Here is a 22,903-nt window from a genome sequence, read left to right as displayed (position 1 = left end):
AGATCTTAGCAAAATGCCAGACTTGATTTCCATGATTTGTCGCGCAAGTTGGAATCAAGAACAAATCATTCAAGAATGCGTACGAGATACACACTTTGTCGTCTAATTTGACATCGCTTCGAAAAACGAATTGCTCGGCTTAGCCGTCTCCCATGGCTATTACGGCCTTGTCGAAGATCTCATCACAGCTGGGGCAGATGTTGGCATGCAAAGCGAAATCATGTCACACGACGGTGCCATACCTCTGCTACACTGCGCCGTTGGACGCGGTCACATTGAGACTGTCAACAAACTGCTCAGAGCAGGCGCTGACATTGATGCAAGAGCAGGCAATGGTGAAACGGCTCTGCACATTGCCGCTCAGTTTGGTCGCATGACAATTACTGCAATGCTCCTTGCAAGCGGTGCGAAGATTAAGGCGAAGGACAATGAAGGCCATACACCGCGACATTTGGCTCAAGAGAAGGGGCCTAGTAATTTCGAGTGCCTGTTCGACTTAGCCTGGCCACGTGAGATTCAGAGTCGAGAGAAAATACCGGTCATCCCTGACATCACACCCGAGAGCCACTCCACCAAGAGCCCCTACTCCTTCACAAAAGCTTTCAGGAAGTTTCATCGTCAATTGTACAAAGGCTTTCCAAATTCGAAAAATAACTGGTTTTGCTAGAATGAATAGGGGGTCTTGGGGCTTGGGAGAGTCTCGGCAGTACTTGAACACCGGGAACGGTGGAGATCAAAAGCGTGGCTGAAACCGCCCGAGTTTCATTTTTCATCATGAGAATCCCTAACTCCTCCTTGGTACGAGACGGTCTTTCTTCTCAGAATATGCTACACTGGATAATCACATCACTGCCTACTCCGGATTGTCAGCAGAGTCTTTTGAGATTCTCGAGGTAGAGGTTCCCAGATCAAGTGCATGTAATACGTAAGTCTCATGGAGCGAGAGATGGATATATGTTTCGTACGCAAGGCTTAGCCTAGCAGAGATGAACAGGCTAGGATTTAATGGTTCTCAATCAAGAAAGGAAGCAGAGCTCTCGGTAAGCTTGACAGGTGGATTAGGTGCTCTTCTTCTACACATATGGCCCTGGTACGCTCTGTTAAATAGCTTCGTTGTGTCGCAAATATGATAACTGCAATCGTTATTTAAGATTGACGATCTGGGCCCCCTGAACGTAGCAGGTATAATGTTTCCAGTTGGAAGAGAGACACTGAGTATATATTGTAGGAGTTTGGAAGAGAAAATTGAGCTATTCGGAATACAAAACAAGCAGAACAATAACCCCGTCTACTTCGGAAGACCTCTACATACTTGGTGCAGGTTGGCGTGAGGAATTAAAAAATGTGGCAGAGAAATCCGTACTTTCTGGGTACCTGCCCAATGAGATATAATCTGTCCATTGAGTAGCTCGTCTCGTTCAGCTTTGGGTGAACTTGTGGCACTCAAAGTATTCCAGCTATTTTCGGCGTGACGTGGCAGAGCCTGATCAGAATGTCTTGGTGTCTTCGGCATTTTACAACCCGATGACATAGATTTCAAAGGTATTGAATGGGACTTCTGAGAGCGTTATCTCATATTCTAGCATGACATGTCCCTTTGTCTTGGAAGCAATGACAGCTACCACCGCAGACAGCTTTTAGTATGACCCAAATCGATATCGATGGTTAAGCACTCCGAATCCCTCGCGTTCCTCAAGGCCATGATCTCGTAGGCCCATGCGAGTTGTTCAAAGCATGGGTGATAAAGGCTGCGGGTGGAAAAGACAAGCAAATCAAACATACACTTCACCCCAATATTTGCTGTGCTGGCTACCTGTCTCACCACCGGATTGGCCGGCAACACTCCTATTGGCTCCAATCGATTGACGGCTCGAGTTGTTTTGGTATGCCGATCTTGCAGGCTGCATCTCAAAGGGGCTGAAGTAGTAGCGGAATAACATTTCAATGGCTGGAGGTTATGATGCGGCTGCAGCTGAGGCATTGAAAGTCCATTTTAGGTACTCGTGCAAGCATTACCCCTCTTTCTTCTCTCCAGTGTTCCCATTTTCTCGATCTTCCAGACTCGGAAGAAGTGTTCGCCACTCCTCAGCTTTTGATTCAAGATCCTGCCCATCACCACGATCAAAATGGAGCGAGAGGCTGTGGCAAAAAAGCCTTCTAGGATGAAGAGCGTGCGTCAGTGGTTATCACTGCGAGTGACCCAAGAACGCACCAAGACCGAAGCACCTGCGGAGCTCCTGCCGAATCATGAACCAAGCTCGCAATTAGAAGTGGATGAAGGGGCGGCAAGAGCAACACCTCCTGAGACTGCGAGCAATAAGAATGCAGCCGCCAGTACTGAAACTGGCAAAGAAGATTGCAAGGACAGTAAGGATGACGGCGATGAGCGAGGGTTGACTACTGTTGCGCAGCTCGACAATACTGGACCAAAGGGCGAGAGCGAGAGCGAGAGCGAGGAAAACAGACCTGAAGACGACAAGGACGACGACGATGCTGTCGACAAGTCAGCACGGGACTTCTGGAAAGAAGCATGGGAGTCGGACGAGCTGGGGGAGGCGAAAAGGGCTCTTCTGCAAGGCAGGTCGGGGGTCGGCAAGTCGAAGGACCAGAAACCTTCGCGGGCCAATTCGATCGAGCTCGTCGGGCTCGTCATCGAAAATACCGAGGCCAAGATGGTTAACTACAAGGCGCGCTGGGGATCTGACAACGGTGAAACCTCTCTTAGGAATGCGAAGTCTATATTGTTCTCTGCCTTAACCTTCAAGGACTTGCTCGATAATGTCGTCAAATTTGATCCGACAGGCTATTGTTCAGCGGCATGGGCTGTCGTGTCCTTTGGTCTTACGGTAAAAGCCCGAGTATCCCAATGGATGTTGCTTCAGTTGATGCTGATAACAGCCTGCCTGCAGTTGGCCCTCCATGACAAGGAACTGGCGGACTCTACATTCAAAGCCTGCAGCTACCTGAGCCACTCGATGGCTCTGTATTCTCGAATGGAGTCAAATTACCGCGAGCGAAAAGCCAAGCAAGAGAAGCAACTCGAGGATGCCCTGGTCAGGGTATATACGGCTATTCTTGTGTATGCAGCTGAGGTGCAAGAGTCAAGCAATGGTAGAACTCGGAGTCAGTCCTCGATCCCTAATGTCTGCATAAGAAACTCGGGCTGACGATACAACCTTTGACCCGTCCCAGCCCGGGTCAAAAAGTTCATCCTCAGCTTGGCTGGACAGCCACTCCGCGATCTGGAGACGAAGATCAACGAAGAGAAATCCGCATTAGAGGATTGGCAGAACCAGGTTTCGAGAGAGCGTGAGTGGCGAACTTACATAGCTACCTTATTCACATCCTCTGATGTTTTCTGTCCGAATTATTAACCTGATGTAACAAAATGAGCAGTTGCGGACGAAGCTCGTGAGGAGATTATGGAAATCAGAACAAACACGGAAGTGATATTGAAGAGAGTCGACGGTCTGGCCAAGACCGCCTCAGATACATACGCCAAAGCTACTGCTGCAGAGCTGGAACGGTTATGCGAGTGGCTGCTGAAGCGCGATGGAGGGCGCCAGGATAAGATTCGCACGAGCTTAGCAACCGAAAGAGCGTGGTGGCTGAACTCTGGAAATAACCACTGGAGGCCTGGGGGTGATGGGGACAGGAAAGGCAAAAAGTACCACACGGCCAGCGACACCGCGACAGGCGAAAGTGGTGACGATGACGATGACCAAGGTAGCGAGAGCGGCGATATCACGACGGATCCCGAGACCTCTGAAGACGAGGAAGCCCACGACAGAAAGACGCTCGACGTTGTATCAAAAACCAGCCTTGAACAGGATGCAGACCAAGCCGACGAGTATGGAGATTGGCTCTTCGAGAGCAGAGAATATACAGAATGGGTTAAATATCCGCAAAGTCTGTTGTGGTTGTATGGCAACTGTAGGTTCTCAGTACCCCCATTGCTCTTGTCAAGCACATGGGTACATGTCGTTAACTCGTGTGGTACGCAGCTGGGTGTGGTAAATCGGTGCTATGGTAAAGTCCCAACCGGTAACCTGAGACTATATGGGTACCTAGTGTTTCTAACTCACAGACAGCTCATCGATCATCAGAAACCTGAAAAAGACATTCGGAAATGACCCGACGAAGGCCCTTGCCTCCTGGTACTTTCGCTTTGATCATGAGGACACAAAAAGGATGCATCTCCTCCTGGCATCATTGCTCGGGCAGCTCACAATCAAGTGTAAAAAGGTCCCCGATGATGGTTTGTACGAAACACTACGTGATTATCAGGGCCAGGGACAGCTTCCGGATGACAGCATGGACCTCTTCAATCACCTTCAGCGGTTTATATCCAAAGCAGACAGGGATATCTTCCTTGTCCTTGACGGCCTTGACCATGTTCTCGATCGCAGGGGCTCACGCAAGAACGATATCAAACTGCTTGACATTATCCTGAAGCTGATACAAAAAGAGTACACCAACCTTCACGTCCTCGTAGTCAGCAAGTACGAGAAAGACATAGCACAGGATTTTGAGAACAAGATCAGAGATATGCTGGTGTCAGTAGATGTTGAGCAGGGACTTGGCAAAGTTCTTGAAACATTTGTGGAGAGGAAACTAGAGGACACTCCTGTCTTGAAGGGAGAGGACTCTCTGAAGGGCGAGGTTAAGCAGCGTCTCGGGCATTACCAAAGCAGCCAAGGCAGCAACTTTCACTGGGCACGGTCTATTCTCAAACAAGTGTCAGCGTGTCACGAGCCAGCAGAGGTCACAGCGGAGTTGAGGAAATTGCCAGAAAACATTGCCGCCAGGTATCAAGATGCGCTGGAGAAAGTGGCGGCCAACAGCGTTAAAAGGCTGAAGGACATTCTCCTTTGGCTCATGAATCAAAAGCGGCCGCTCTCGCAAGCCGAGCTTGCGGCAGTGGTCAAACTTCGAAACGCAAAGGAAGTCGCAGGGATCTGTCCAAGAGTACTTGTGGAGACGGCCACGGAGGACGAGGTGGACGTCTTTCGCTTCACCCACTTCTCAGTCCAAGAGTATCTGAAAGACCCCTTCTCCCGAGCTCCCAAGGGGCAGGAAACCATCAGGTCTGGGAACATCGAGCGCCTTCTGCCGCCCCAGAAACACGACGCACACCTTCTCATCACCAAACGTTGCTTGGAGATCCTATCAGCCTTCCGGCCGACGAAGACGAACAAGAAGAAAGGCGATGCTATCGAGAACACGTCAAGTAGCGATAGTGATTCGGACCGTCTTGTTTCGTCCGCCTCCGGCCCCAACCGCCGCCGTGTCACTATCGATGCCAGCGACCACGGCTCTGACGCCTGGCGCGCACAAGACACCAGTCCAGATGATTCAGCGCCGGACCGGCGCGCCCCCATCAAAACAGCAAACAGGAAGAGCATCGATGTTCCAGCTCGGGGATACGCGGCCGAATTTTGGTTCTGCCACTACAATGAGATTCATAGCAACGAAGGTCAATTCAATGCTATTGGCAGCGACAAAGGATTTCCAGCCAGGCTCAAAGAGCTGGAGAGCGAGATTTGCTCCAAGCTTCTGCTAGACAAGGAGAAGATGCGGGCTTGGCTAGATACCTATGATCCTGACGGACGGGGAAACAAAAAGCCACCCTCTGCTGTCTACTACGCCGTCAAGCTGGAGCTCAATGGCATCCTCACACGGCTTGTCGAAGAGATCTCCAAGTTGCACACCAATCTTCCCGCTCGACGCAGGGCCCTGGACCAGCGTGGTCTAGAGGGAACCGCTCTCCAACTGGCTGCAGTTCGGGGTGAATCTGATATTATTAACCTTCTGCTCCAACAAGGCGCCGATGTGAATGCGGAGAAAGGACCCCACGGGACTGCGCTGTATGCAGCTGCAGCCGAGGGTCACCTTGAAGTGGTGAAAAGCCTATTCCAAGCAATGAAGCTGCTCCACGCCGACACAAAGACAGGTGACCAAGCAGATGGAAATCTTGGTAGTCCACTGCACGTCGCAGCATTCCGCGGCCATGATGCGGTCGTCAAACTACTTCTTGAGCCACCTGGCGTGGCCGTGGACCATCTCGCCGACCCCTTCGGCACCGCTCTGCAGGCGGCCTGCGCATCCAGGAAGATCAGTACCATCAAGCTACTCCTGGCCAACGATGCCGACCCCAACATAGTTGCTGGCTGTTTCGGCACAGCTGCCCAGGCCGCATTTGCGCATCCTAGGGTTTCCTTGGTCAAGGGATCGGACGAGGTCCTTGAGATGTTACGATCCAAAAATGCCGAATGGCTCGAATCTCCCATGTTCTGGACCTTGGCGTACAGCAGGGTGAGGTCGTCCCTCGATCCCCGGCCGCGGTATAACAGGATGAATGTTCTGGATTTCGCCTCGACAAACTACGAGACATTGCTTAAGGCATCAGCACCCAGCTGGCTAGAAGAAGAGGCCCTTGGAGAGCATGAACTTCTCGCAAGCGTTGTCCATCAATGGACAATGCCCATGACCACCATGCCGGATGAGGCGTTTATCAATAGGCGCCTGCTCGCCAGAATTCCTTTCCAAGATCAGCTAGACGCCATCAAGCGGGTTGTTCCCCATCACGAAAATACCATGAATCATCTGCGCCACCAGGACTTCTTGAGCAAGGCCCGCTTCTGGGCTGGCATTAATTACGTCCTCGGTCGAATCCGTGAGCTGATATCGAGATGCCTTGACCGAGTCAGCCGCTTGCTCCGCCGCCGCGAGCACCGTGACAACGCCGCCCTGTCATCATTCCAATGGGCATTACCAGAGTTTGACGAACCATGGTACGGTTACGGTGAAAGGTATGATCCGGATCCATGGTTTGGATGGCCTCGTGAGCGCGCGATGTACATGAAAGCTTCCAGCCGAAGACAACGGTACATGATGAGGCACCCGGGGGATGATGACTCCGACCAAGTCATGATGAGCCCTTCGACAAAGAATGACGCCTTTGCCGTGACGAATTCAATGGCAAGGGCCGACGCAATCACCATGGAACTCACGCAACAAAGACAAAAACAGAGACGGTTCGAAGAGATGGCCCAGACGTCAGTCTCTGGCGGTGACGCCGACACAGAAGCAGTGCTCCCCGAATTACGAGTCACGTCACAGACTGGTATCTGGACAGTGAGCGATATCCTCGAACTCGTCAAGCAACTCATCGAATACGGCGACCGTTGCGCTCGCTACCAGGATGCTGTGACAACAGTGCCTGCCAAAGGGGACATCCACGAGAAACTACCTGAACCTCTAGCCAAACCAGTAGACCTGCACAACATCGAAGACCTAACCTTTGAGTTATTTTCCACCGTCATCCGGCTCGCTCTGGCGCTGCAAGACCACGGGACGACTTTCGAGAAGCTCGCCCGCCCAGTCCAGCTTCTCACTACCGTGCGGCTTGAGCGTATCAAACAGCTCGACGCTCTCTGCGAAAGAGCATTTCCATTTTCCTCGTCCACTTGCAAGCATACCTGCGAATCTTGCAACAGCAAGAGTAATAACAATAATGCACATGTACCGACCGAGACCAACTCCGACATGGATAGTCAGAAGGTAGCCGTTGCAGTAGCCCAGCAGGTTGAACAACTCATCGCGAACAAGCTTGACGCAGCGCAGAGTGCCATAGTTCAGGATTTCCAGAGTCATGTTTCAGCAGCAATCAAGGAGGAGGTCGCTCGCCTAGTGGAACAGGTGGAACGAGATATGGTGCAAAAGATCAAAGACGAGGTGCAACGGCGGCTGGCAGAAGCCCAGGCAGACCAACCATAGGTACGTAGGTAGTGAATCGGTGGACTTATTTCGCGATATATAGTGGAAAGTTACCTGCGGTTCGCTTGGTAGGAGCGGAGATGGAGAGTATGGATGGTGGGCTGGAACAGTGTGGGCAATAAGCTAAGCCAGACTTGGCTCAGGTGAGCTGAGCTGAGCCAAGTCAAGTCAAGGGCCGGCTCAGCTCAGATCAGCTCATTTCCCACACTGGGCTGGAAGGAGACGCAAGAAAAATACTAGGAGGTAGCTGGAACAGAACAGGGTATCAGATACTTTTGGGTTTGTTAAGGTGTGAGCGTGAAATTAGCGATTTTCTTGAGGATTTACACGAGATCATGGAGAAGTTGTGTTCCATTGTTTATGAGCTCATTCAGTTTTTGGCAGGAGTTGGGCTGGAGTTAATAAGTTTGGCGGGCCACTGGGTACGCAATGGTTTAGGTAACCATTGTGATGAGCGTCTTGCCCGCGAGTTAGCAAGAGATACATCATGATGATGACTTTATACCATTCCATATAGACACAGTGTAACTCAAGTGAAACACATGAATGCCTACTTACAAGTCACAGATCGTTTCCCACATATGTCACGAAGAACAATGTTGCCGAGCACATATACCTACCTACTTACAACCCCTCTACTCTCGTCCCTGGCAACCCTTAGGGGAAAGTAAACAAATCCCACCCATTATAAGCCAACAAATTCACCGTCCCCGCCGGCACCCCCGTCAACACACCCACCGTAGCAATGCTCTGAATATAAGCACACATATTCGCCCCTGTCTGACTCGCATTCGGCAGCCCAAACAAATACGACCCCAAGCCCGTGATATGCGCCGCAGCAAACGACGTTCCAGAAAGCGTATTCTATTCCATTGTCAGTCATCTCCCTTTCCCCATCACCCCAGAGTAGGGAAATTACTCACCGTCCCCCCATTAGTCCAAGCCGTCAAAATCCTCTCCCCCGGCGCAAAAATATCAATCACAGCCCCATAATTCGAACTACTAGCCCTCGCATCACTCGCCGTGCTCGCAGCAGCGGTACAAGCCTGCGGCGCGCTCGCCGGGGATGTGTTTCCAGCATTAGTGTTACTCCCCCCAGCAGCAACAGCCACAAACACATTGTTGGACACCATGGCAGCAACAGCGTTGTTCATAGCTGCGGAGAAGGACCCCCCAAGCGCAATATTGGCCGAAACACCCTTTGGACAGCCGCGAGTGGCCTTGTCTTGAATGACCCAGTTCATTCCGGCGATTACACCTGATCTACACAAGGTTAGACACGATAGGAGAAGAGGGGGGGGGGGGTGGGAAGAAGGGGAGAACGTACGTGGTCCCCGAACCAGAAGCACCCAACACCTTGACAGCAACAATCTTTGTCTTCTTCGCCACACCATAAATCTGCGCACCAATGACGCCAGCAAGCGCGGTGCCATGCCCGTTAGAGTCGGTGTTGATCCCGTCACCGGCAGTGTTGGTGCCCCAGACGGCGTTGCCGGCGAATTGCTTCAACTTACGTCAGCATCTATCCCACTTTATTCTGAAAGAGAGGGGACACACACCGGATGCGTAACCTGAACCCCCGTATCGATCACGTACGAACAAGTCCCAAACCCGCTGCTGTTGTCATACCTGTACACCGTCGACCCAAGCGTATGACTCGAGATCCTCGCCAGGTTCCAGGGGGCGTTGGCTTGCGTGATGAGATACCGCTTCGAGACTAGCTCGGCGGCAGAGCCGATGGTGAAGGAAGCGTCTTGTTCGATGTATTCGACCTTTTTACTATCATGTCAATAATCTACAACCAACGGAGAGGGGGACAAAAGACTCACCCCTGGGAGGCCCCTGATCTTGTCTAGTGAGGCAGCATCAAGAGCCCCCGCGAACCCCTTGAACCCTTTGGATTTGTAAAGGTAATCAGGCTTTCGACCACCAAGGGCCTTGCTGATCAGGACGTCGGAGGAATCATCTTTGAACTTGACAATGTATTTACCTGGGATGAGCTTAGCAGACGGGTCGCGGGGTTGGATCAATGGAGCAGGGGCCGCGAGGACTGCTGGGAGGAGTGCCAGCAGGGCGGTAGAGAACAACATTTCGGCAGGTGATAAGCGGGCAGTGTTTGAAGATAGGGATGAGGTTGGGCAGCTAAGCTAGAGATTGCCATGATGAATCATCGTTTTTATCTGCAAGTCGTTGCCTCAACTGAATGGCATCATGTCCCTCCCTCTTGAAGCCCATCTGATAACAACCCACCGCCCACCTTCCCCCTTTTCGCAAGCTGCATACGCCACACCTCAACGTCCTTCCCTCTTGAGCGCTCAGCCGCAGTGCTGCTCTCTGCATGAGGAATCCCGTGGGGTATGACGGCTGCTCCCGCTGTCTCATCCCACATTTTGTATCCAGGAATCATGAGGTATATTTCTTCCTAAAGATGGGGGCTCACCTGCAAGCTGTCTATCTTCAAACGTGGGAGGCAGGTGATGTGCCGGTGCAGCTTCCAAAAGCAACCGCACTAGTGAAATGCCGTGCTACCTCGTCCACCCACTATGCTTAATCCTTCGTGTGAACATGTCTTGACACTCCAAGATAAAGCAATCAAGGAGCCGGATGGTGAATATGTAGTAAATGCTAAGCCCTTAGAAAAGGGCTTAGGGGGGGAAAGAGACCAAAAAAACATACAACACCGAGGATTCCCCAGTGGTCACCCACCTGAGTACTGGTTCGGCTCTCAGCTGCTTATCGAGGGGAGAGCGGACGGGATCCCGAGCTTTCAGCTGGATATGGTCGTATGTGAAAGAGTAGGCGAGGTTGTGGCATTATATATGGAATTTCAAGGTCAATTACTTGGCATTTCGTGGAGGACGGGGTCTTTGTCGACAAATTGTGAAGTGACGATGGCCTTTCTGCCTATGAGGTTTTTGAAGCATGTTTGTCGTGGTACGAACTCTACTTAACATGGGCTCAGACAGTTGTGATCAAACTCTTTTCCGTTCAAGATTGCCTGATAGGACTTTTCATCCAGCAGGGAAAGCCATCGCTATCACCCAGGCCAAAATGTCCAAGGCGTAAACCATACACAAGACAACAGCCACCCATATCCATACATTTTCCCAGTGTATCCATCCCACCCTCATCCCTCGGATGAATATACCCACCGATTATCCCCATTCAGAGCAGCCAGCAACGGAAGAAACCCACACCAAGCCTTTCATGCATACCAAGCAATGATCCAACAACCCTACCCCAATAATATATACATGAATTCACAACACCCTCAGCCTCCTTGTCCCCCTCTGTCACCCCCAATGAGACACCCGCCTATCTTCCAGAACGGTGGTAGTGCTAATACCACTGATCCGCATCATCAGCAACCTCATAATCCATCTCATTCTGCTCCCTGTCCTTATCCTTCTCTTGCTCCGGCTGATGGTCAAGCAGTATCCTGACGTCCCTATCGTCATCGACACTCTCCCCATCATGATCCTGATCATGTCCGTCCTCATCACCGTTCTGAGCGGTGGCCCCAGTGGACTTATTCGTAGCGACACCATTGACGTGGGTGAACCCGCTTGCCGTAGGCGTCGACAGTGCCGTCGAAGAGGATGAGGCACTAGCCCATGACAACTCGACCTGCCCTTCGATCTCGGGGATGGTGTAATCGTTGAGGCTGACGCTGTTGTAGAACTTCTCGGCTGTCTTGCGATCCTTGAAGGTTATTTCGGTTGTTGGGGGGCTGGAGCTGTGGCTGATGTGGGTGAATTCGCCAACGCCCTGCGATGTCATGTTAATAAGATGACAGACAGATAAGAAGAGGTAAAAACTCACAAAGAGATACTGCCGAAGCACCTCGTCCCTTTGGCCCTCTGTGAAATCCACACCCGAAACCACCACCCTCTTTGGTCTGTTATCAAGCGAATAAGCCGCATAAGCCGCGTGAACGTCGGCTCTCCCACGAAAACCCCCGGAACCCTCTCGACGCAAATCCGCGAGCCCGAGGAACAAAGCCTCCTCGCCACGGAGCCCCCCTTCCACGGCCATAGTAACCCCCTCTCGGAGCACCCCAGCTGGCCTCTAACCCTTCCTCCCCATCCATTTCGGCATGGGGATCGAGCCCGATCTGCCTAGCTTCCTCCTCCAACCGAGCCAATTGAGCCCTCAGAGCTTCTGACTGCGTCATAGGCTGCTTTGACGTCGAACCCTCACCTTCCCCATCCCCCACACCCTCCCCTTTCTTCGCCAGCTTCGCCTTCAATTCCTCCTGGGCAGCAAGAAGCTCCTTCTGCCGCTCATCAATGTCCTTCTGTTTTCTTTCTAACTCCTCCCTCTTCCTCATCTTCTCCTCAAATACCTTCTGCGCTTCCTCCTGCCGTTTCCTAATCTCCTCCAACTGCTCCTCGGTCAGCGGCACATTCTCCGGTGGTGCCTCTCCCCCTTGCCCAGAGGCACCCCCATTCACACCTCCACCCTGTTTCCCAGGAGGTGGCGCAATTTGTTCCTCGTCCTTAAACCAGAACACCTTCACAAATCGGTTCTCAAAGATGACCTTTGGCGACTTGTACGCTGCATTGGCAGCCTCCCAGCAGTCAAACTTGACCACGGCCAGTCTCTTGTATGGATACATCTTCACCACGAGGATGTTCCCAAACTGGCTGAAAAAGTCTCTAACTTGATCCTCGTCAAAGTTTTCCTCTGGGATGCTCTCCACCACGATGGTCGACTTGGTCCGATCACTTACTGGTCCCTCTGCTGAGAAAGTTGATCTGTCCCCACCACCTCGCTTTTGGCGACCGCCGCGGTTCCCACCCTGCCCCTTAGACCGGTGGGAGTTGTTGTGCTGTTTCGGCTGGCTCTGAGCAAATATTTCGCCGAAAGAAAGCATCCCTGGAAGGCCAGCACCCGGCTGCGGAAACGTGTTTGTCATGAGGGCATTAGCTGGATCGTATTCTATCACAAAGTTAGCAACCTTCCCACAGCTCTTTGCCCTACTGCCCCGTTCAACATACCTTCTACCTGCCCAAACCCCCCACCACCAAAACCCGCCGGATCATCACTCGAGTGATCAAACCTGCAGTTGAACCCCCTGGGACAAACCCCCTTGTTGACATAATCCCTACACTTTGGCGCCCGCTTCTTCTTCTTGTTCCTCCCCCCACCCCCACCTCCATTCTGCGCAGCAGCGGCCATAAACTCGGGCTGATTCAACACATTAAACATAAACTTGGCCGCATACTCCGGATCCAAGAACCCACCACCACTCGACCCCGGCAGCGACTGCTCAAATCCCCTCCCAGCACTCCCCCGTCTGGGCTGCTTAAAAGCCGGGGCATGATAAGCCTCCGCCCCAGTCGCAGGGCTATCCAGATCATTATACCCCCTCTTCCTGTTCCCCCCTCCCCCTCCCCCAAACCCATTATTCTGTTGCCCCGCCGCTTGCGCCTGTCGTAGATACCCATTCCCAGCCTGATCATCATCGTACAACAACCCCATCATCGGCGGCGGTGGTGGTGGTGGCGGAAGCGCATTCGGAAGATAAGTCTTGAACGTAATCGCCTCTAAAATCCCGTCGACAAACTGCTTCGTGCCTGTCATCCAAACTTTGTCAGTTCCCGCCATACATTCCCTGAGCCAAAAAAAAAAAAAAAAAAAAGAAAAAAAGAGAAACAAACCTTCCCCAAGAAAATCAGGCAAACTAGCCACGCAAGTCTGCCTCACACTCTCCACATCCCCATCATGCTTCAGCAAAGCAAGGACATAATCCGCGAGCACCTCCGCGTCGACCTCGTCAGCGTCGGGCGTCTTTTCGATCTTTTGGACGAGGAAGAGTTTGAGGTCGTTTTCGTGTTCTTCGGGGAACAACATCGTGTCTCCTATCCCGAGTTTGCGCCGTGGGTGTGGTGTTGCTGGTTCGGTTTTACGCAAGCGGTGGTGGTAGTCGGTTGTTTGCTCTGGTTCTGAGAATAGTTTGCCCAGGTATTCCGGGGGGGAAAAAAGTGTATGCTATTAATATTTTTTGCTCAATCGAAAATCTGACCGAAAATTCACTCCCTTCAGAATTGGGTAAAATGCTTGCGCTCGTGTGGTTGTTGTTGTTGTTGTCGTTGTCGTTGTCAATGTTCGATGTCCCTCCAGCAAATTACTTTTTCTTTTTTTGGCAAGCAACCACTTGTCGCGTCGAGTCGCAGCCATCAATCAACCACGCACGCGGTCGGACAGGGAAGAGAAAGCAGGTTGAATGTGGCATAAAGTGATGACCCACTCTGCAAAAAAGTCCGGATAATTCCGGCAGGCAAAAATGCAGTAAACGCTTATACAGGTAATTACACCACTACTATGTTCAAGTCTTATTTTTCACCTGCCCATGTACCTACCTATCCTCCTTCTATGAGATTTGTCTACATGTTCAAGAGCTTCTTCGAGTAGAGTCATCATGTACCAGCCCACCATCATAACCAAAAAAAGAATATACCGACCTTCAAAAAACCATAAACATCATGCAGACGCCCCACCGCCCTCTCTTGGATATGTGCAAAATGCAAGATATAGACATAGTATACAGACCTCTCCCCTCCCATCCATATCATACACCACCCATTTTAGTACTCATCCTCCCCCTCCTCCTCCTCCTCCTCCTCCTCCTCCTCCTCCCCATTTCTTTCCTCCCACTCAACCTCCCCAGCCTGCTCTTTAGCAACCTGCTCAGCAGCAATCCGTTCCGCCATCCTCCTAATCATGGCCTGCTGCCTCGCCAGCGCAGCCTTCTGCGCCTCCGCCTTCCTCTTCTTCATCTCCTCCTCCCCCTCCTCCCCGACTAACTCCCTCCTCCTCCTCCCCCTCCTCTCCAGAGGCGGAGGCACATACTTCAACCGGCTCCTATACCCCTCATCATCCCCAAAAATCTCCCTCTCCAACGGATGCCCTGCCGCAATGTTCGTAATAGCCTGCACCACCCTCGGCGCGCTCTTCTTGATCAACCTAAACTCCCTCAACGCATCATTCGACCAGGGCGTGATCTTCTCCAGGTCCATATACTCCTTCGCAAGAATAAACAGCGTGTGTGCAATCGGCCTCGGCCTCTTCGGATCGCTAGCCAACCGCCTCACCTCCACAGGTAGCTTCCACATCTCCATATTCGCCGCCCTGTCCGTCTGCCAGCCAAGCCACTGACCCATCAACCTATCCTCGCAAATCGAAAAGGCTAATCGCCACCGCTTCAGCCTGGCAAGACCCTGGACGTAGTAATTCCAGTTTTTGCTGTCGAGCTCAAACCCCTTCGCCCTGACAGTGTCGATGAGGTTGATAAGCCCATCAGCATCCTCACTCTCGAGATAAAACCTCTGCATCGTCTTGAGGGGGTCGCACAACCTATACTTTTGCGCCACCATGACCTTTTGATCCTCCTGAGACATCGGACCCGCCTGAGCCATGACCGACATGCCGCGCTTGACCGTGCGCTCAAGGATGATATCCCACGTCTCTTGCAGTCGGTCATAGTTCCCCTCGTGAAAGTCTGCCAGCATGATGTCGTGGAGCAGCTTGAGCGGGACTTTCTGCAAGGTCGACTGCCGCGGCCATCGCGCATTGTGAAGGGCGATGATGTCCTTGATGGTGGTGAACCGCCGCATTTGGGTCAGGACAAAGGTCATCTTGGAGTAGATGTTGATCATGTCACGCCGCGCGTCGGGAGAGCCCTTTCTCTCCAGGTCGAGGACCTGGTAGAAGTAATTCAGTGCTCTTCTGAGATAGCCACGGGCATCATTCTCGTGTCTCAAGGCTGGTGGGATATCCTCGTATCTGCTGAGGACGCTGATGGCAGTTGCCATGAGCTTGGCTGACTGGGGAAAGTTCATGTCCTTCATCATCTTGAGAATCTTTTGCGCCATGATCGGTTCGCCACTGTACATGAAGGCGGCAATGAGAAGCGTGTAGTGGTGAGCAGTCGGTTCGAAGCCACTCTGCGTCCGGGCAACGTGGAGCAGATGCATGGCGTGGTGTGCTTGGCGGCAGTAGAGAAGAGTCAGGAGAAGGCCGCTGTATGTGTCTTGGTTGTACGTGACATTTCGCTGTGACATGGCCCCCAAAAGGCGGTTGACGGCCGACAAATCTCGACGTTTGGCGTTGAAACGGATGAGCAAGTTCCACATGTGAACATAGTCCCCTTCGAGCTTGTTCTCCTTTGTGATGTCGATAGCAAGGTTTTCGGCCTCGCTATAACGATCGTTTTTACAATAGGCCTCAACCAAGCAGGTCATCATGGTAAGCGAGAAGGGGATGTTGCGTTCCTTGGCCATTGCGAAAAGCTCGAGAACGAAGGAAAGATCACCTCTCCAGCCGGCGTTCTTCATCACCGTCGTCAGAGCGTACTGATCCACATTGTTCATCTCCCACATGCGTGAGAAGAGATCGAGAGCGGCATCGTAGTCACCCTCATTGTAGTAAGCCTTCAACAAGATATTCTGCTCCATGCGACCAGGCTGATAGCCCAAAGTCTCGGCAGCATCCTCCATGACGAGCCGAGCAGAATCGGGGTCTCCACGTACCGCATGGGCATGCATGAGTGTCCGAACATACATGGGGTCTTTTTGGAGATTGGGATCGTAGTGCTCCTCATATTCCTTGGTCATGCTCAGAAAAGACCTTAGATCGCCCCTCTTGGCGTAGTATGTGAGGAACTTTTTGTATGCCACTTCATCTGGGTGGGGATAGCCCCGGTACCAATCCTCGCGCAAACGTTCCATGCCTTGCACATGGTCGGGGTAATAGGCGGGCACTATGGCATGCAAGACGGCGGCCCGTGGTTTCAAATCTTTCAGAGATCTATATCTCATGTACTGCTGCTCGGCCTCTTTCACCCGGCCTTGCTCTGCGAGATGGACGATGTACGCTTCGTAGGAGGCTGAATCCGCAGCATGATCCAGAATCAACTCGGCAACTGTAGGCTGAAATAGATGCAATGAGTTCCTCGCCACATGCCGGAATAGCCCTCTCAAAGGCCGTTGTTCTTTGGGCAGTTTTTGATGTGCCTTGGAGAGCTTCGAAAAATGGTGTCGAATTCGAGCAGGCAAGTCTGATATCGTGGATAGCTGGGTATACTTCACGGCGGGTGTAGAAACGTAGTTCCACTGCCCACTACCCGATCTCATTGAGGCGGGAACATCACCACCCTGATGAACCGTGTTTGTGGGAGCTTCAGCTAGTAGATCGGCAGAAAACTCGCCTGAGCGGTTGACCTTGGTCCCACCACTCATGGCGGGCTCGGCTGGCAGCGATAACCAGGCAACAGGCACATCAACACCAGTTGTGAAAACTTCAGTGTACATTCTCCAAGCCTTCATCACCAAGTCCCAGTTATTGGCCGAGATGCCATACGCAACGAGCAAGTCGAGCGGTTGACCATAGCCATGCAGCTCCAACCCAGCCTTGAAAACCGCAAGAGCCGAGGTCAGGTTTCCAGTAACGAGGTCTGCTCGTATCTGGGCCAAAACATTCTCCTCTGTCCACTCCTCTACATCATACACCGCAAACAACTCCTGAACCCTCCACGCTTCCAAGGGGCGGGCCGAGGTTGCCAATGCGCGAATGACTTTTGGTCGAAAGTGCATCTGCACTTCCGGACTCAGCTCAGCGAAAGTCTCCCAAATTCTCTCATAGTTTCCGCGAAATGTTTTGTTGTCAATGAAAACTTCCAGTCGCTCGACAGCTGGGAGTCGTTTGTAGTCTTCCAAAGTCCAGACCTCTGCATCATTTTCCTCCCAGCTCGGCGCCTGAAACCTTGCCTCCCCATCCTCCTCGTAATACTGCGTCTGCGTCTGGTCTGGCGGCCCTCGGGCGCCTACCTGGGAGCTTGGTGGCCCTTGATTTCGGTCCTGATATGAAGACATGAACAGCCGAGAAAATGGTTGGTGGACCTTTGCTATTGGTTCGAGTCGTTTCGGCAAGACTGGATACATCCTCCGCAGCATAGCCACGGCACCCCTCGGGTACAGGAAGTCGAGCAAGAATACCGAAGCCATTATGGGCTCCGGAGTTTGCTTGTTTCTGGACGAAGGTCGGGTCGGGGCGGGTTCGGACCGAGGAGCGCGCAGGATGGCCTGGCACGCATCGAAAAGCTCAAAGTCGTAGGCTCCATGCTGCCAAAATGCCGTATGGAGCTGGCGGCGGGTCTGCAAGCAATGTCTGGCGGAGGGGAGAATTCGTTGGAGGCTGCTGCACGGCTCGAGGGTAGTCGCCGCCCTCTCTAGCATCGTCGCAGGTGTCAACTCTGTCTCGGATCCAAAACCCCACGAGGGTCTGAGCACATCATCCACAGCCCTACAACCAACAGTTCGTCTTGTTCGGGCTCGTCGGGGGTTAATCGAAGCCGAAACCAGTTGTATCTATACTTCGTGGTGGTGAGGAAGAAACTGCGCTCCTGCGCGATACGTCATGTTGAGAAGGGCGTATCCCCAGGACTGGTCCTAAGAAAAATTGCAAATTGGAGGGCCGGGGAGGTCGCAGCACAGAGAGCTGGTGCTGGAATCGAGGTAGGGACGGACGGTGGGTGTTTGAATGTGGCGTCGTTCTCCAAAAAAGTCGTCAAAAAATTTGGATGGCGCTGTCAACCATCTTCAACTGGGGTGGAGCACGCAGCAACTCACTGGGCTGATGTTCGGCGCAAGCTTCTAGTGGGGGAGCACCCGAAATACGGTACGGTACGGGGCTGTTACCATTGGGAGCTTGGGCCATACACTGCGGGGCACAAACTAAAATCCACAGCGTGGGAGCCCAAGTCGATGTCAAAAATTAGCCCCACTCCTGTGTCGGTGCTAACACCGTTACCCGTTACCTCCTGGGCCAGAGCCTCAACACAAATCACAACACCGGCGACATCGACGACAGGGACAGCCGGGATGGATATCACCAAGTTTGTCGTTTCCCACCGGGAGAAGGCCCTTCTCTACGGCGACTACTCTACCTACCATACCTCGCTCTCCAAAAAGATACTCAACTGCCGCAAGAAGCTGAACATTGCGACCAAGAAACGGGGCACATTTCACCCCAGGAACCAGGTCACTGCTGAACAGGTTGCCGAGGACCATGAGTATGCCATTGACTCTCCATGTTGAACTGCGATCATTACATTGCTAACTTCCCATTGCCTGTCAGCTATATCCACCTCCAGCTTCTGACAGCCGAACGAACATGGGCCGATGCCATGGCCGTCAAGGCGGCGCACTCGGTTGAGACGAAGGGCATTGGTGGAAAGACCCGGTCGCATATTGTTTCTCGTCTGGAAAAGGGAGCTCGAACTGCCGAACAACTGGCCGAAGTTCTCACCCAAACCGCGAGCGGCGCGAGCTCTATCGACATCCTCGAGGCCCGCGCATATGCTGCTTTGCTCAGGGGTGCTGCGCTATTTGAGAAACAGCACTGGGAGCCTTGCCTGAAGAGCTACTCCGTCGACCGTATCATCTACAGTGCGCTTTCTACCTCGGCTAAAAACGACATCTTCAAAGACCTCCTGTCCGAAACCATCGACCCGTCGATTCGGTATGCTGCCTACCAAGCCCAGATCCCACGGACGCAGCCCATTGCCGAAATTGCGCTAAAGTACTTCCAACATGCTGGCCCAGAGCTCGCGGCGCACATTGAGAAACAGAATCCCGCCGTTTTGCAGCACGGTGATGCGGATGCGAAGCAGGGAGCTGGAGGCGCTCCTGCAACGCTCACCTGGCGTGGACGTGAGGTCAAGATTGAGGACGCTGCAATCGCTATTGCTTGGGCTGCGGTGGGTGCGGAAAAGGCAAAGCTGGCTGACAAGCTGTCGTCAGCCGGGTCCTTGGCTCCCAGAGAGCTTGCTGGGGCATATGATGATATCTTGGTGACAAGCCAGGATGCTGTCGATGCTACCAAGCAGGCCATCGATGAGCTCAAGTCTGAGGGTGTCCCACAGAGCGATTCTCGCATGCAGAGCCTCCAGATCACCAGGACTGCTGTCAATTTCGAAATGATCAGCTGGCGCATTGGACGCAACCGTGCCTTGATTGGTCAGGACGATGGAGCGCGGTTGAACTTTGGTGCCCCTAGCAAGAAAAAGAAGAAGCAAGAGCAAGAGCAAGAGCAAGCCGAGGAGGCTCTCGAGCAAAAGGGCAGAGATCTCACCCCTGGCAGACAGATTGCCAAGTTGAAGGAGAAGGTCGTGTTGTACGACGGTATCCTTCAGAGTGTTGAGTCTATCAAGGAGCTGCCTGGTGTTGCAAACGACCAGGAGCTTTCCGCTCAGCTCGAGGCCACATCGCAATACTTTACCGCTCTTAAGTGAGTATCCAGTGCCGGTTCAATTTATCAATGAAAGCTAACATAACCCAAAGGTGCCTCGCAATATCCAGATCTCATGCCATTGCTGGAAATACCGTCAACGCACTTGCCTTGGTCAAGCATGCGCTCGATCAGTGTACCGCCGCCCTTCCAGCTCTGTCTGGCAGTGATGATGGCAAGCCAGCGCCAAGGAACATTCAAGTCACGAGCCAACACGCTGGGTTGCTCCGAGACATTCTCGGTGGGGAGCTTCAGCGGTCCCGCGCTCTGGTTGAGATTCACAGCTTGAACAAGTCGGCGAGTGCTTCGCAGACCGGCGGCGCTGGTAAACCGCTGTCTTCCCAGCTCTTCAACTACCCAACAGGCGGTGTCGATCTGAACAACATTGTCACTTATCCTCCTCAACTTGAGCCTATCCCTGTCAAGCCCCTGTTTTTGGATGTTGCGTGGAACTACATCGAGTATCCTGCCAAACAACAACAACAACAACAACAACAACAACAACGCCCAGCGGCTGCTGTTCAGGATAAGAGCAAGGGGACTAAGAAGGAGCCAGAACCAGAAGCAAAGCCGCAGAAGAGGGGCTGGTTTGGTTTTGGAAGGTGATTTAAGGAACATGCATGGCCTAGCGATTTTGATAGAACGATAATGCCACAGGACGGGAGCGCATTCCTCGCGTCGCGCTCGCTGACCTAGGGATGGTAGATGATGACAATAACATGACCATGTGTCTCTTCAAAGAGAAATTGACAAGGCATTTCTTTCCAGTTGACAAGCCGTTTTTCGTGAATGCTATGATCTCCGGTGATTGGTTTCAACATGTCGGGAAACTATGTTCAAAGTCTTTTGCGCCCTTCCGCTTCCAATATCATTTTCGACAGTGAAAAGGACCGCAATTTGAACTATGCCGGCAGGGACTCGATTTCTTCAGTGGAGGACGAGAAACATGATGCCGATGAGTACTCGAAGCTGCAAACACCCGGCCATGAACTATCGACATCGAGAGAGGAACAACCAGCAGCGGCGACGTGGCTACTTATATGCCGGAGAATCCTGTTAGAGGTTGGATAAGTATTGGTATGGGCATTTCTAGTCTTCTTACTGACATTCATCATAGCATTCATCATAGCAGCGTGGAAGCTATCAAGCTCTATACCACTGGATAAACTGGTGAACACCACTGAACTCAATTTGCAGACCGGTTTCAAGGTCGAGTCTGGGAAGCAGAGGCTGAGGGAATATGAGTTTTGATGTCACTCGCAGGCGGGAGGCTCCGTCAGGGGTGTGGAAGAAGATGGTGCTCGTCAATGGGCAAAGTCCAGGGCCGCTTATCGAGGTCAGCACGGGTGACATTGTGAGAGTCAAGGTCAACAATCTCATTTGGGACGAAAGCACGACCATAAACTGGCATGGGATCCATCAACGAAACACCACCTGGATGGATGGCGTGGCAGGGATATCTCAGTGTGCGATACCACCCGCCAAGAGCTTCACATACGAGTTTGAAATCATCGACCAGCGAGGCACGTTCTGGTATCACGCTCATTCCAAAGTTCAATACACCGACGGCCTCTACGGACCGATCGTAGTCCACGACCCAGACGAGAGACTGCCCCCTGACGTCGACATCGCGGCAGAAAGAATAGTTTTCATGGGAGGCAGCTTCCACGCCTACGGGGAGGACCTATTGGAAAGCTAACTCCAGCCCTCCTCAGCATGGTCCCCGTCAATGCCAGGCGTCGAACCCTTCCCGACGTCATTCTCATCAACGGCCTCGCCGTCTTCACAAACTGCAACTTCACCTCGTCAACCTGGTCATCATTCATGCCCCCGATCTGTGAACCCTCCAGCAGGCAGTTCACCACCCCCATGCCCAACACCACCACCCGCTTCCGCTTAATCAACCACTCCTCCTTCACATACCTCTACTTCACAATTGACTCCCACCCTTACCTGACCATCATCGAGATCGACGGGGTAGAAGTCGAGCCGATCACCGTTCCAGGAATCCATCTCAACATCGGTCAGCGGTACTCCGTCCTCGTCTCCCCAATTCACTCCACCACCACCGGATCTTTCGTCATGAGAGCCACCATACCAAAATCGTGTTTCCTCCCTTATGTCCCATACACGAGCGAAATACTCGAAAGCGTCAACCACCAAGGCACAGCCCTCTTATCCTACTCCCCAAACCCCAACTCATCCCTCCCACAAAACATAAAGCCGGTGGTGGACATCCCACAGAACTGCACCAACCCCCCATTCAACCTCCCCGTCCCAATCCGCAAAATGGCCGCCTTCCCACCAGACACGGCACACCCCTCGAGAAACACCCACCAGATCAACTTTCAGTTTCAGCAAGCCGGGCCGGTGAATAGGATCTTTATCAACAGGATATGTTGTCCCTCCTTCCATCGTTTTTCTCTAGTGCTCACGGACGACTAATTGGGTACCTACCTACGCAATATCAGACCTCCTACTCCCCCCTCCCCCACAGCGCCCAACTCTGGCTATCCCTCCCCCAAACCCTTGACTCCGGCTCCGACCCCGGCAGCTACAACAACTACAACTTCCCCCTCAACCAACAAGTCCTCTTCCTCCCCGACCCAAACAAGACAGTCCAGATAGCAATCAACAGCCGCGACATAATGGAGCACCCTTTCCATCTCCAGTACTTCCCCCCTTCCTCCCCCCAGCCCAAACACCAAAATCACTAACCCCAAAATCACTAACCCCCAAAAACAGCGGGCACACCTTCCAAATCGTAGCCTGAGGCCCAGGCGAGTTCTCCGGTGGCACAAACCCCAACACACCATGGAACCTCCCCAACCCC

The 22,903-nt window shown here is 52.6% G+C and overlaps 8 protein-coding genes across 8 annotated transcripts; 5 read left to right on the top strand and 3 right to left on the bottom strand.

Moving 5' to 3' along the window:
- Positions 1–205: 205 nt before the first annotated feature.
- On the top strand, positions 206–667 carry QC764_602403 (uncharacterized protein; the record flags this gene model as incomplete). Its single annotated transcript, XM_062948754.1, has 1 exon — positions 206–667. One exon carries the CDS (start codon positions 206–208, stop codon positions 665–667), a length of 462 nt encoding a protein of 153 aa, XP_062797496.1.
- Positions 668–2,042: 1,375 nt separating this feature from the next.
- On the top strand, positions 2,043–8,289 carry QC764_0092820 (uncharacterized protein). The gene is made up of 6 exons (XM_062940942.1): positions 2,043–3,123; positions 3,193–3,309; positions 3,397–3,933; positions 4,005–4,029; positions 4,092–7,379; positions 7,936–8,289. Exons 1-6 carry the CDS (start codon positions 2,127–2,129, stop codon positions 8,024–8,026), a joined length of 5,055 nt encoding a protein of 1,684 aa, XP_062797495.1. The 5' UTR covers positions 2,043–2,126; the 3' UTR covers positions 8,027–8,289.
- QC764_602420 (uncharacterized protein) lies at positions 8,132–9,906 on the bottom strand. Its single transcript, XM_062948755.1, has 6 exons — positions 9,609–9,906; positions 9,339–9,551; positions 9,107–9,282; positions 8,703–9,042; positions 8,338–8,643; positions 8,132–8,238 (listed from the first exon to the last, which is right to left on the bottom strand). Exons 1-5 carry the CDS (start codon positions 9,867–9,869, stop codon positions 8,437–8,439), a joined length of 1,197 nt encoding a protein of 398 aa, XP_062797494.1. The 5' UTR covers positions 9,870–9,906; the 3' UTR covers positions 8,132–8,238; positions 8,338–8,436.
- A 770-nt stretch (positions 9,907–10,676) lies between these two features.
- QC764_602520 (uncharacterized protein) lies at positions 10,677–13,635 on the bottom strand (the record flags this gene model as incomplete). The annotated part of the gene is given in 5 exon segments (XM_062948756.1): positions 10,677–11,547; positions 11,602–11,845; positions 11,853–12,720; positions 12,780–13,358; positions 13,443–13,635. Coding segments are annotated over 5 exon segments (2,313 nt in total). The 3' UTR covers positions 10,677–11,118.
- Positions 13,636–14,369: 734 nt separating this feature from the next.
- On the bottom strand, positions 14,370–18,017 carry QC764_602530 (uncharacterized protein; the record flags this gene model as incomplete). The annotated part of the gene is made up of 1 exon (XM_062948757.1): positions 14,370–18,017. The coding sequence occupies one exon, from the start codon at positions 18,015–18,017 to the stop codon at positions 14,370–14,372; it is 3,648 nt and encodes a 1,215-aa protein (XP_062797492.1).
- A 293-nt stretch (positions 18,018–18,310) lies between these two features.
- Positions 18,311–20,676, top strand: SRP68 (signal recognition particle subunit srp68; the record flags this gene model as incomplete). The annotated part of the gene is made up of 3 exons (XM_062948758.1): positions 18,311–18,853; positions 18,919–20,070; positions 20,124–20,676. The coding sequence occupies exons 1-3, from the start codon at positions 18,546–18,548 to the stop codon at positions 20,674–20,676; spliced, it is 2,013 nt and encodes a 670-aa protein (XP_062797491.1). The 5' UTR covers positions 18,311–18,545.
- Positions 20,677–20,889: 213 nt separating this feature from the next.
- On the top strand, positions 20,890–21,236 carry QC764_0092770 (uncharacterized protein; the record flags this gene model as incomplete). The annotated part of the gene is made up of 2 exons (XM_062940941.1): positions 20,890–21,125; positions 21,188–21,236. 2 exons carry the CDS (start codon positions 20,890–20,892, stop codon positions 21,234–21,236), a joined length of 285 nt encoding a protein of 94 aa, XP_062797490.1.
- A 74-nt stretch (positions 21,237–21,310) lies between these two features.
- On the top strand, positions 21,311–22,843 carry QC764_0092760 (uncharacterized protein; the record flags this gene model as incomplete). Its single annotated transcript, XM_062940940.1, has 4 exons — positions 21,311–21,603; positions 21,786–22,440; positions 22,542–22,741; positions 22,816–22,843. 4 exons carry the CDS (start codon positions 21,311–21,313, stop codon positions 22,841–22,843), a joined length of 1,176 nt encoding a protein of 391 aa, XP_062797489.1.
- Positions 22,844–22,903: the final 60 nt, after the last annotated feature.

Source organism: Podospora pseudoanserina, chromosome 6, assembly GCF_035222485.1.
Source record: "Podospora pseudoanserina strain CBS 124.78 chromosome 6, whole genome shotgun sequence".
NCBI classification, from domain to species: domain Eukaryota; kingdom Fungi; phylum Ascomycota; class Sordariomycetes; order Sordariales; family Podosporaceae; genus Podospora; species Podospora pseudoanserina.
This window is presented reverse-complemented; position numbering and strand designations above follow the sequence as displayed.